The sequence below is a fragment of the Copidosoma floridanum genome, unplaced genomic scaffold (assembly GCF_036245765.1).
Source record: "Copidosoma floridanum isolate Cflo_tuat_1 unplaced genomic scaffold, Cflo_Japanese_pri ptg000005l, whole genome shotgun sequence".
NCBI lineage: Eukaryota > Metazoa > Arthropoda > Insecta > Hymenoptera > Encyrtidae > Copidosoma > Copidosoma floridanum.
This window is the reverse complement of record NW_028321882.1, coordinates 10262567-10274786: the sequence shown is the minus strand read 5'-3', so window position 1 is coordinate 10274786 and position 12220 is coordinate 10262567. Positions and strand designations below refer to the sequence as shown.

General features: G+C 32.1%; 1 protein-coding gene across 1 annotated transcript; it reads left to right on the top strand.

The window, feature by feature from the left end:
- Positions 1 to 2858: 2858 nt before the first annotated feature.
- Positions 2859 to 3779, top strand: LOC149375681 (uncharacterized). The gene is made up of 4 exons (XM_089598102.1): positions 2859 to 2864; positions 2942 to 3144; positions 3335 to 3408; positions 3718 to 3779. The coding sequence occupies exons 1-4, from the start codon at positions 2859 to 2861 to the stop codon at positions 3777 to 3779; spliced, it is 345 nt and encodes a 114-aa protein (XP_089454228.1).
- Positions 3780 to 12220: the final 8441 nt, after the last annotated feature.

The following is a 12220-nucleotide window of genomic DNA, read 5'->3' as shown; positions in this document are numbered from 1 at the left end:
TTCCAGGTATAAGGTATACTTTAAAGATAATACCCTATTTTAATAATGAGTTGTAAATAATAGCGATTTTCTTCTTTCTCTAATAATAATTCCCGTGATGACTTTTCCTTGTTTTAAAGTTTCAAGAGCGCAACACAAATAAGTATACCTCACACTGAAAATTGAAGTAAGTGATTTTAACTAACATAAGCGGGTTTGTTTCTGTTAGACTCTACACTCACTTTTGTATGCGTAATTTAACATTTTACAATAGAGTATTTTACTAATATATAAAGCAGAAGCGCTAAAACTGTTGTAATCGCTAACCGCAAAAACTACTGAACTGATTTCGTTGAAATTTTGCACACTGATTTATGATACCTCCTAGATGGTTTTAGCATAGTTTTTATCTTAAAAAATTTAATAACAATAGCAATAAATGAGTTCAAAGTTTTGCAAAAATATGCCAGCTTTTCACTTTAGTTCAGTAAAATCCGCTAGGTGGCGTTGACATAAAATCGAAGCTACCTGCAACATAATTAAATAAGTGTGGTTATAATAGACTGGAGCGTCTCCAAAGTGTTGTATTCGAGTTTCGGCACCTCAACGAGCTGCATAGAAAATGCTTACGATAGTCTTGCAGCTGGGTATCCCGGTTACGGACGACACTCTTCTCTAAGGGGGAAGGGACCTAGGTGTCCATATACTCTGAAACTCGATGAGTGCGATCAAAGAAAAAAACTAATTCCAACCGATGCCATCTCTGTCACAATACCAGGAGACATATGTAGCCAGAGCACAATCTGGTTCAACTCATCAGAGTTGTGAGGGATTCCCACCATCCCACCTGGTGCAGTTAGAGAATTAGTGGCTACAAATGTAAGCAAGGAAAAACAGCTCTGAGGGGCATGGGCAGCCACAACGGCTACCTTCTTGGTCGTCGCGTCCCCAATGCGCTTACCCACATGTTCCCGTCTAACGATGAGCGGTTGGTTTTCCAGGAAACGACCCGAGACGAGATATACTTTGGTCAGCAGTGTACCTTCCTCCATCACAGTCTCCGTACATCGAGACTCTAAGGGTAAGAATCAAGCAACCGCAGCCAGCTTTTTACCATCAGGAATAAGAATAGCCTGGAAGTTTCACCACTGGCGCTTTTTTGCGCCATTATAAGTATTTACGTTCCCTACTTAACCATCAATTTCATCGGTTCTTTTTAGGATCCACCTAAGTGTAAACTACCTTGCAAACAAATACATTTTTATTATTATTTTCGGAAGCGATTCGTCGACTAAAAGACTATATTAACTAAAGACGGGCACTACTAAACCAAGTCAGCCATTCACTAGCAGACGTCACCTGCGGAGTTGTTCTTCGCAAGGCTGGAAAACCCGGTGACCGACGACCCTATACTACCCTCTCGACTTGAAGCATTCAACCAGGAATCACTGATCCTCTCCAAGGTCTGTGCTGGGCAAACCTATAACAGCTTTGAAGAAAAAAAACTCGAGCCAATGGGACAGCCTCCACTGGACAAGTATCACTAACCAATCCCCCCATCTAAGGTCACCAAAACAACTGAATCTGCAAATAAAAAAGGTGCTTTAGACACCAACGTCTTCGACGTTATACCGGGAGACGTCGGAAAAGATCACTACAACTAGCCCCAAAGCTTCGGACTTTGTAATTTTTCTCCCAATCAGTCTGGGTCTCCAACAGCAAGCCAGAGAAGATCACCCTGAGGTATCCAGGCAGTTACAATTGCTGTTAACTGCAGTCAAGAAAGAGTTAGCTTAAAAAGCTCACCGGTCTTTTTTAGGGCCATCGGACGTCGAACTACCTTGCTAACAAATATATTAGAATTCAGCAAAGTTTACAGAAAACACACTTTAGGGGTCACACAAATTTTAAGCATGCCAAAAGTCGCAAGAGGGTGAATCGGAAGAAAAACTTCAAGGGTATCTAATAAATACAATTTTACTCAGGCGTCAAGAAACTGACGCAGAAAATTTATCGAGATAACAGCTTTAAAAAATAGCCTTCTCGTAGATTGTACGAGAGAAATTGCAAATCAACGGCCCTATAGGGCCACCGATTATTTAATGGCATTAAGAACGCATGGTACTTTTCAGCATAATAATTTTTTTGAATTTTTACACCTCATTATTTAACCAAATAAACAATATGGATTTCGAAAAAATGTGTTTTTAATAAGAAGATTTTTGTTCTGAGATGTATCAGGAATATGTGTAAAATTTCTAACTAAAAATGTTTCACATTACATGTCAACACACTACGGTGTTTTATTTAGTAAGTCTCAGGCAAAGCCGAGACGGGGGGCTGCTAGTTTATCATATACACACTTTAAAACACTGTCTTAACACACTTGATTTGAGTCAATGATAAATACACACTAATAAAATGTAAGATGAAATGATTTGTCTTTTGTGCAATTATAAAATTAAAAGCAGTAAGAACACGACAAACTTGCGTCTGCACCAACAATATCGTTACTCAGAGATAAAGACAAGTCTATCTCCTGCAAAAAAAAAAGGTGAGAGTAAGTATTAGTGAACGTATCTATTCAATACATTAGTATTATAATGTACTTCTGCTTTCTATTGAAACAATACATTTTTCTTGTTTCAGAGAGTGTATAGAGTAAACTGGACAATTTCTTGGATTGGTTCTGATGTCTCTAAAGACAGTACATTATCAATATCTTTTGCACATTCGAAATCCTAACAATTTACAATTAATGATGCAACATCCAACCATATATCTTTTTAAATTATGTAAAACATATTTTTGTACAATTTTACTTGTTGTATAAGAAAAATATAAATAAATACATAGTTTTGTTTTTGTTAACATACCAGATGGAGGTCAAAAGTCTCAGAATATCACGTGTAGAATTTTATTTATGCTGGCTATAGACAGACTACCATACTCTACGGTTTAGAACGAGAGTTTAATTATTCTAATGAAATTCACTGCACCATTATACAAAGTTCCTGACAAAGAAATAATAACAAGTTTAATCAAAGCCAAGTACAATGTTTTGTCAAACATTGTAAAAAAAGAACTGTTAAAAATAGATTATGTGTCTATAACTATAGGCATTTGGAATAATCCGCTTAACACTGTTAGCTACTTGGATAGAACGTGCCACTACATAATTAATTTGAAATATAAGCTCACAAATATTGGTATCATAGAATAATCAAATCATTATACTTTAGACTATTAGCTAGATAAGATATTAACTATTCTTACTGAGCGGAAATTTTAAAAAAGTGAAGTTGTTGCAGGTGCGTCTGACAATGCAAGTAATAGTAATAAAGTCATAACGTAGGCTCTCGGGCAAAAAACATATACATTGTTTTGCTTGTACCTTAAACTTAGTGCTGTCCAAAATACTAATAATCAGTGATACTAATGATTTCAATCATACCGTTGATTTAATTAATCCAATCATAAAAAAAGTTAAGGATGATTTGAAATTCTTAAAAAAATTGTTTTTCCGGCTGCAGATAAGCTGAGAGCACTATTCAATATGAAACTGATACTAAGTGCTTGAACAAAATGAAATTTTGCCTATGACATGCTTAAGCACTTTATATCTTTTTTAGAAATAACCACTTTAATACTAATTTAAATCCCTGATTCATTATAAATACATACGGCGTTCGAATAACTCACGATGAAAGAATTGGTCCTTTTGTGAATTTGATGCAGCTGTTAAAATATTAAGTGGCGAGCAGAATATGACTAGCAGTATAGATATACCTGTGATCTGAACCTTTGAACATGATTTAGAAACATGCAAAGTTGTGTGATTTAATGAAAAAAATGACTGTTATAGCCAATGCTACGAGTTTAGATCAACGTTACAAAAAACTGTATATTTAAACATAATTGGCATTCTTGGATGCTAATTATTAAATAACAAAACAATTACCTTTCAAAAGTCAGTAAGAATTAACACATTAAATGAAGTCAAAACTTTGTAAAAAGTAGTTAAAGAGTTAGATTATTTTTGACCTTATTATAAGAGTTTTATTAGAGACATCTATCAGAAGAAAAAGCAAAACCAGGATTTAAATAAAATGCTGAAAAGTTACGTCACTACTTGAGCCTTCCAAAAATTAATCAAGAAGAAGATTCTTCAATGTTTTAGAAACATTAGCCATGGTCAGAGTTGCTAAATATTGCTGTATAGTTCCTTCCAATAATTGCAACCTTTGCGTTTTTTCAAATAAAACGCTTACTTACAAGTTACAACATTATTTTCCCCTAAAATATCAGATGAAAAATTTTTTATTAAAAAATTTATCGATATTATTATTAATATTTTTTAGCGATGGTTTTTGAAAGAAATATTTTAAGTTACCATAATATCGATTGCGAACTATCGCGTATCTCTTACAGAAGCAGGCTGACACCCTCAAATTTGCAACAATTGTTATTTTCAAGTTTCCTGTTAGCGCCAGTCTTGTATATTTAGTTTTAAGAAGTTATATAAGTTTTGTACGTATTTCTTATCTATCGTGATACTATATTTTACACTGGATGGAAAATAAAAAAAAAAATTTATTTTATTAAACGTTTATACATGAGTTATAACATTATTGCACACTAAAATATCGTATGAAAAAGTTTTTACTGAAAATTTATCGATATTATTGATATTAATATTTTCTTAGCGATATTTTTTAATAGTAATTTATTAAGTTACAATACTATCGATTTTCAAAGATTGATAAATAAAAACGTTAAAAAAAATAAAACTTTTAGAAATTAGGGATGCGTGATATTTTTAAATATCGCGCATCCCTAATTTATAAAAGTTTTAATACACAATTTATCAATAATTATCTTTTTTCACTACGTGTTCAAGACATTTTGCATGTTGTCACAGTGTAATGTTAATAATACATGGCACACAATTACATTTTATAACGCAAAAGATTTTAAGTAAATGTTATTAGTTTGATTATAAATAAAAGTAAATATTTAATAGTCTTATATTACCTTGAATCACCTCAACTAATTGAGTTGTCAATAACAATTACTATAAAATTTGGACCAAACCAAATCAGATTTCTTCCAAACCTTTGCCAAACGTTAGCGCTGAGAATCTGAAGTATGGGAAAGTCTTACCGGCACAGTTTGGCAAACTTATAACAAATGCAAGCTTCTACGAAGTTCGGCCACACTCAAAAATTTTTACGTTATATTTAATTTTTTTATATTAAAAGATCTCTAAAGAACTGCTAACTTAAGAGTTTCCGATGTAACTCTACTTTTGTTACGGTTTTTCAATAATTAGTAGTGTTAGACTAAAACCTCCTCCTTAAATCATCACTTATTGTTTAAACGTATGTATGTCACATAAATAATCCAAAGTTTCATTAACTATGTCTAACTGAACATGTGTTTCCAGAGTGCAAGTCCCTCTGAGTAATTATTGCTCCGTAAGTCAACTTTATTTTGTACAACTAAACTGAATTGCTTACATGATTCATCTTCTGGCTTTAAAGTACTAATTGCAAGCAGGGTGCTCTGGCACTAAGGCTTAGCTGAAAAAAAGTTAAGGGCAGATGCATTTTTTTCGTATGTTTAACGGCCTTTATCCAGAATAAATAGTTTTTCTTTATACGAACATTCCCGTAATTTTTCCCCAGCCCCCAACGCAAATCATTATTTCTAGAGTACTTCCAAAACATGCCAGTCTTTTAAGTCAGGGGTTGGCATGCGGATCACTCAGGGGGTGAAGCCTTACTAGTGTATATAAATACACATACGTACATACTTTTATTTTTTTTTATATTATAGTGCTCTACGTCCGGCCCCTTTAATAAGGGCACTACTATGGGCACTTGGCACTTTGGAGAAGGAAGGGAAGAGGGATGGGAGGCCTCCCATTACTGGGAGGGGGTAGGGGGAAATTAGGCAATTATGCTGCGAGGAGGTCGCCTACACCCTCCTTGAGGAGCATTGCGTGGTGAAAAAGCACATGTGAAAGACACAGAGGTACTTGCCGGAAAAAGTCGCACTGGCCGGGAATCGAAACCACGGTCTCCCGCGTGCCAATCCACGACCTAGCCGACTGAGCCACCGCGCGCTCTCCATACGTACATGCATACGTTGTTCTCTAGTTGCTACAGCCGTGCTGCTTGTATGTTCTTCTTTACTTCAAGTCTGACTTATGCACGAGCAATACACTTATTTTATTAACTTCGTACTTACTGCTTAGAATATTTATCAAAAATGTCTCTGTCATTTTATCACAAAACGAGCTTTTCGATCAAATTGTGAGTTTAATATTTTTATCTATTAATATTTCATGATACAAAAAGAAGTTTAGTGATTTCTACAGATAATTAACTTATAAACGCAATGTTACTTGATTTTTTTAGAAGATTACATATTAAATAAATATTTTGTTTAAATTAAACACATAAAAAAATGTTACACTAAATTTTTTTTTCATTATTTTTATATTATTCATTATTCAAATATTATTATTATCCGTGCAATAGATTATATTGACATGTGTTAATCATTGATTTTATATAATTGATGTAACATGTATTAATGTAAATGGTTTTTCATTATTTTTCAGGAATTCTTTTAAATATATATTGTAAATGCTGTGTATAGGACTAAAAATAAGTATATTATCATACGTGACGCTTTGAAAGCGTAACGTTAAAAATTTTATCAGTATTAAAAGTAATGTTGAACGTTTGATTTCTTCTAATTTTTTTTGTATTAGATGTACAATTATTTATACAAAACACTGATAACTACCGAATATCCGAATTCCAAGAATTATTGCATCACCTTTGATACATGAAAGCAGGTTATTTAATAGATCGTTTCGTAAAATATGTATCTACATGCATATACTATCTGAAAAAGTATACTTTTGTACCTAATTACCTAAGCAACCACTGACTACTGGTTTTTTTAAGTATGTAAAAAATATCACGTTCGTTGGTCTTTAAAACATTAAAAATGTAATTGAAATGTAAGAGGGTTTGATTTTCCTGACAATTTATTTTGTTCATTGAAATGTAACAAATATAATTTATTTTTAAAATCCTAATATTTAACTGTATATCTTTTTTCTAATTAAATTTATCAATAAAAAATAAGTGTTCTTGTAAGAAGTATCAAAAAAATTTTTAATTTACATCTATACTTATATAATGAACTTTAAACTTTATTATAAATAAGTATTCATCGTTGATACTTGTACATGGGGGAATAATGTGTTATAAACTGGTTAAAGAGCACAGTAAGAAGTCAAAGAAGTTTAAGATGTTAAGCAACGTTTTGTTGGTCTTAACACCAACCTTTTCTGGCTTTCTTTACAAAAACATATGAAAATGAAACAATTTTATTCACACTTGAAAAAACTGTAGCATATATATTGAAATAATTTTTGGCATACAATAATTTGGTTAAAATTTTAACTATAATCAATTACAAACGAAAATAAAGTTTTTATCTTAGAATCTGAGTTCTATAACACTGATGTATATTGATATAAATGTAAAGTATATTTAGTGTACAATAATAACAACAAACAAAAATGCTATGCATAAATTTGACAAAGAAGAAATTTGATCATCCATAAGAGTCTTATGAGATTTTCTGAGAGCCGGTGAATCTTTTTTTTGTTGATGTTGTTTGTAGTGAAATGAATGTGTCGGATTTTTTATAGTAACCTTTTTTGTTTATTGGCTTTGATATGTACGGTTCTTGAAAATTGTATGTGAGAATGTATTTTTTTATGTTGAAACCAACAGCCAGATTTTCATTTTGAGTCTTATTATACTTTTTTAATCGCTTTCAAAATGCTATTTTAGCTTTACTTAAGCATTTAACAGGACAGTGAATCTATTAGAAACTATAAACAGCATTTGTGTCATAAAGTTTATTTATATGATTTTAACCTAAGAGTATTATTATATCTTCCACATTGAACGTATTGGAATATGTAGTTACACGCTACTGTTAGAAATAAAATTATTTGTTCAATTTACATGCACCTTCTTTTGTAAGGCGGTTGTCCACTTGTACTACTTTCTTCCGCTGGATTTTTTACATGATTGATAGAAGACACAGCTAAACTAGCCCATCACATGTGCCCATAATTATTGTTAGCGTAGAAATAATACAAACAGTCGTACATAGTGGTTCTTCAAAGTTAGTATTATTATACGTGCATCACTGTAGTCTGATTTGGCTGATAAGTTGAGCTTCCTGAATATTCAGCTCTGCATGACTGCAACCACACGATGGTATGTGTAATCGCCATATTTAGCCAGTGAACTAGGAAAATCGCAGTTATTAACGCTAAAAGCTGAGCATCATCATACTTGCGTCAGCTATGCGGACAGTTGTCCTGCACCTTGCTGCCACAGCTATTTAATTGTAATATTTGCGCAATTATATTTAACTCTGTTTAATCTGTTTGCTGCTCAAATTGAAACTTGGCATATTTTTATTTTTTACGACTCGACTTCATCTCGATATAGTGTTGGCGGCGCTCTTAGCTCTAGTTCTCCTGTGAAACTTAAAATAGACAATCTGCATGCTGAGAACGTTGCCTTGTCTTGCAAAGTAAAAAATGCTTCTAGCAATTTTAAAAAGTCAGGTAAAGTGAAGATTACTGGAGGTAGGCTAATTCTGAACTTAACAGCTTTTCAATTCTTTTGACCAGTGTTAATCCATACATTCGAAGAGTACGGCGTTAGAGCCATAGGATATCATACCCATAATATCTTCAGTGTACGTTTTAGCATTAATCACAATATTTAGGGATATTTGTTAAATACGCTAAATAAATTAGGTGTATTAAACACGCTTGGTGCAATGTGGGTATAAAGATAATTATGAATTTCTAGTTTTTAATTCATAAGTATAAATTTTTTCATTTAACAATTTTGATTTTAAAAGTAATATATTGAAATTAAAAAAACTTTTTCGAATAAGAACGTATGAGTCACATTGGGACTATTTTGTTGTATGAATCTATACGTATTTCATAGGTTTACTTATTACGAATTTATGGAAATACAGCTTTTGTTAAATTGTTACAATCCATTTTACATTTTTTTAACGTACATATTATCATTTCTATTAGCATATTATTCAATGAAATTGGTCTACAAAAGTTTGTATTAGGACCAAAAAAATGTTACTTAATATTTTAAAATATCTTACAGTTATAATTATGCTCCTACATCGGCTATTGTTATCCTGTGCCTATAAACAAATATTTATAACTTATTAAGGATAAAGAGCAGGATCAATACTTTGACCAATTTATTTAACAAATGAATATCAATCAGAAGAACACAAAATGTTGAAATAGTGATACCATAGTACATTTAACTTAATTAAGTTTCTTCTTAATGTCACGATACAAAGTTTAAAAAAGTAAAAGAAACCAAAAAAAGTTTCTTTATCAATTTTTAATTTCAATTATTCTTATTCTGTTATGGAAGCAATGCTCTCAGCCAGGTGATTAACTACTTTTTCTAAGGAATAAAATTAGTACGTAGTAATAAGTTACGTACAAAAGTATAAAATTGACTATTAATCTGGTAAAAATGTAGGATTAAAAGTAATTATGCTTTATGATTATAAGTTGATAAAATTAACAATCTATTTTAGATTCATAAAAATTTTGATTTATATCTATTTTATCAATGTCAAGGTGTCAAGATTATATACGTAGGTTGATAGATACATTGTTGAGCAAAGTGGTAAGAAGGGAGGAGACATACAAATTATTGGTCCAATTATATGCGAAATTTCTAGTGAAATGAAGGTACGTACGAGTGAGTGACCATAGCAAAGTGATTGACCAATGAGGAGCTGGGGGACGATCCATCTGTGTAGCTCTACGGCAGTTACTTGATGATATCTCCATTGATACTCTCCCTCCACTTTTTTTTTTGTCTATTATTGCCTTTGATTCGTCTCGTCAGCGATTGACTGCATAATATTTTTTTTTTTTTTTCTTCTGTCTCTTTGATTCATTTTTACCTACAAATTACGTCTATTCATATAAATACTGTCAGAGTTAAAAAGCAGAAAGAAATGTGAGAGGAAAAAGAAGGAGAGCAAGTTATGAGCCACGTTTGTGTTTGCGTTGGCATCATCTTACTCGTCATATCATCCACATTCTTGATAACCGAACATTCACACCTATAAGATTAGGTTCCGGGTGGGCACAGAAATACAGAGACTACCTTTTAACATGGGAAACTCCCCTTACACATTCAGTTATCTATTGTTTGTATTTACACGTTTTATAGCCATAAAACCACTATCTGTATAATACACACATTCACATAAGCACACTAACTCTCTTACGTCTTTAGTCTGTTTTTACTTGTGCGCACGATCATCTACCGTTTTTTCATCTGTGCTTACCGGCTAAGCTTATCTGCACCTGATTACGGCTGTTTTCTGTCAGTTCAAATTTGTGATGCTTACCTGGTGCATCAACGAAGCTTGTGCTCGTGTCTTGTAGTGACTGTAAAGCAGACTCGATAGCCGTTTTCTTAACAGCTCGCAAGTAGTTAGACCTTAGACTATCACTCAGGTAAAGAGAGCTAGAGAATAGTAACGCCATCGGATGAGTTCACTTGTCTTATACTTATATCATCAACGCACCGAGCACTATTTTAGTTCTGGTCTGTCCAGCTCCAAGTCTCTGCTGCGTGCCCTGTACAGCTTATCCTGTCTAACAAAATTCTTTTAACATTGTTATTGACTTCTTTAATTACTTGTTTTAATGCTACTTGCAACGTTAGTTAAGGTAAGATCCCTATTATGTACTTGGTATACGTATATGCTTTTATTAATAAGATTTTGATCATGAGTGATAAAATGAAATAAGTGAGGTATTTTATATGTTTGATGGCTGTCATTCAAAGGTATTTAAGGATTGCATGCTTTACACAAGGACAATTAGTTTAAGTAATGTAAGCATTCATGCTATACTTTGTACAAAAAAAATAGTCATACAAAGCTGTGTAATTTAAAACTATGTTTACGATACTTCTTGCTCTTGACGTTATTACATGAATTTTTCCCAAAAAAAAGGAAGTGTAGAAACAAAAGCGCACGGCCAACGATATACCATGATCGCAGCACATTTTAAAAGTTTTCGTGTTCAATTCACAATATTTTAACTCATAAACATGTTCACAGAAGAAGATCTCGAAAAAAAAAAATTTATTTGTCATCTTAGACTTGTAACAAAACTAAGATTCTTCATATTCTTTGCATTACATTTGTTACCTGCACTCAATCGCATACTCATTACAAGAGTATGCTAGAAAACTGTAGCATTCTAAAGCAGGGGACTTTATTCTTTAAGTAAATATTTTATAAAAATACAATTTTTCCTATAAACAAGTTGTGAAAAGTGACAGTGTATGATTTATAAGATTTTGTCAAAACCTATTACATTTGTTATATTTTTTATTAATTTATTTCTCAACTTGTGCACAAAAAATAAAAAAACGGCATCTGGTATTCGAAGCTTGACAACTAGCTTTAAGAAAATGTGGTGTAACCTCAGATCAACTTGATACGTATGTTTTATTTCAACTGTTCTATCAGCACTCAAGAAGACTAAAGTGTAAAATTAATATAAAGTAAATTATTGAAGGCAGCATGTTTTCCATATGAATGTCATAACTTAATCTTCAACAACTAATTTATAAATTTTACATTTGTATCTCAATTTTTAATGATTATTTGATACATTTATTGTAGTATACGTACGTACAAGAATTTTGCACATATGTGTCGAAATTCGTCCAATGCTTCTGCGGTATCCTCTACCGTTCTATTATACATTTTTCTTATCTTTAGTTATAAAAATCTTACTAGACGAAGTATCAACGAAATGTATATTGTTGTTATTAGAGGATCGTGTATTGAAACAAAAAAACAATATACTAATTTTTACTTGACCAAATGCAAATGCTTAATTCATTGTAATTTCTGAATTATAAATAATAAAATATAAAGTTTATTTAGTACGTCAGATAATTTGTTCATGAAATTGCTTTCAAAAAAAATAAGTTTACGTCTACTTTTTTTCCCAAAACTTAAGATGGCAATGAGTCCAATAATAGACTTACACTTGTAAAGACAACTATATAAGTGCACGTGGCCTATTACGACAAGTCGACAAAGAGAT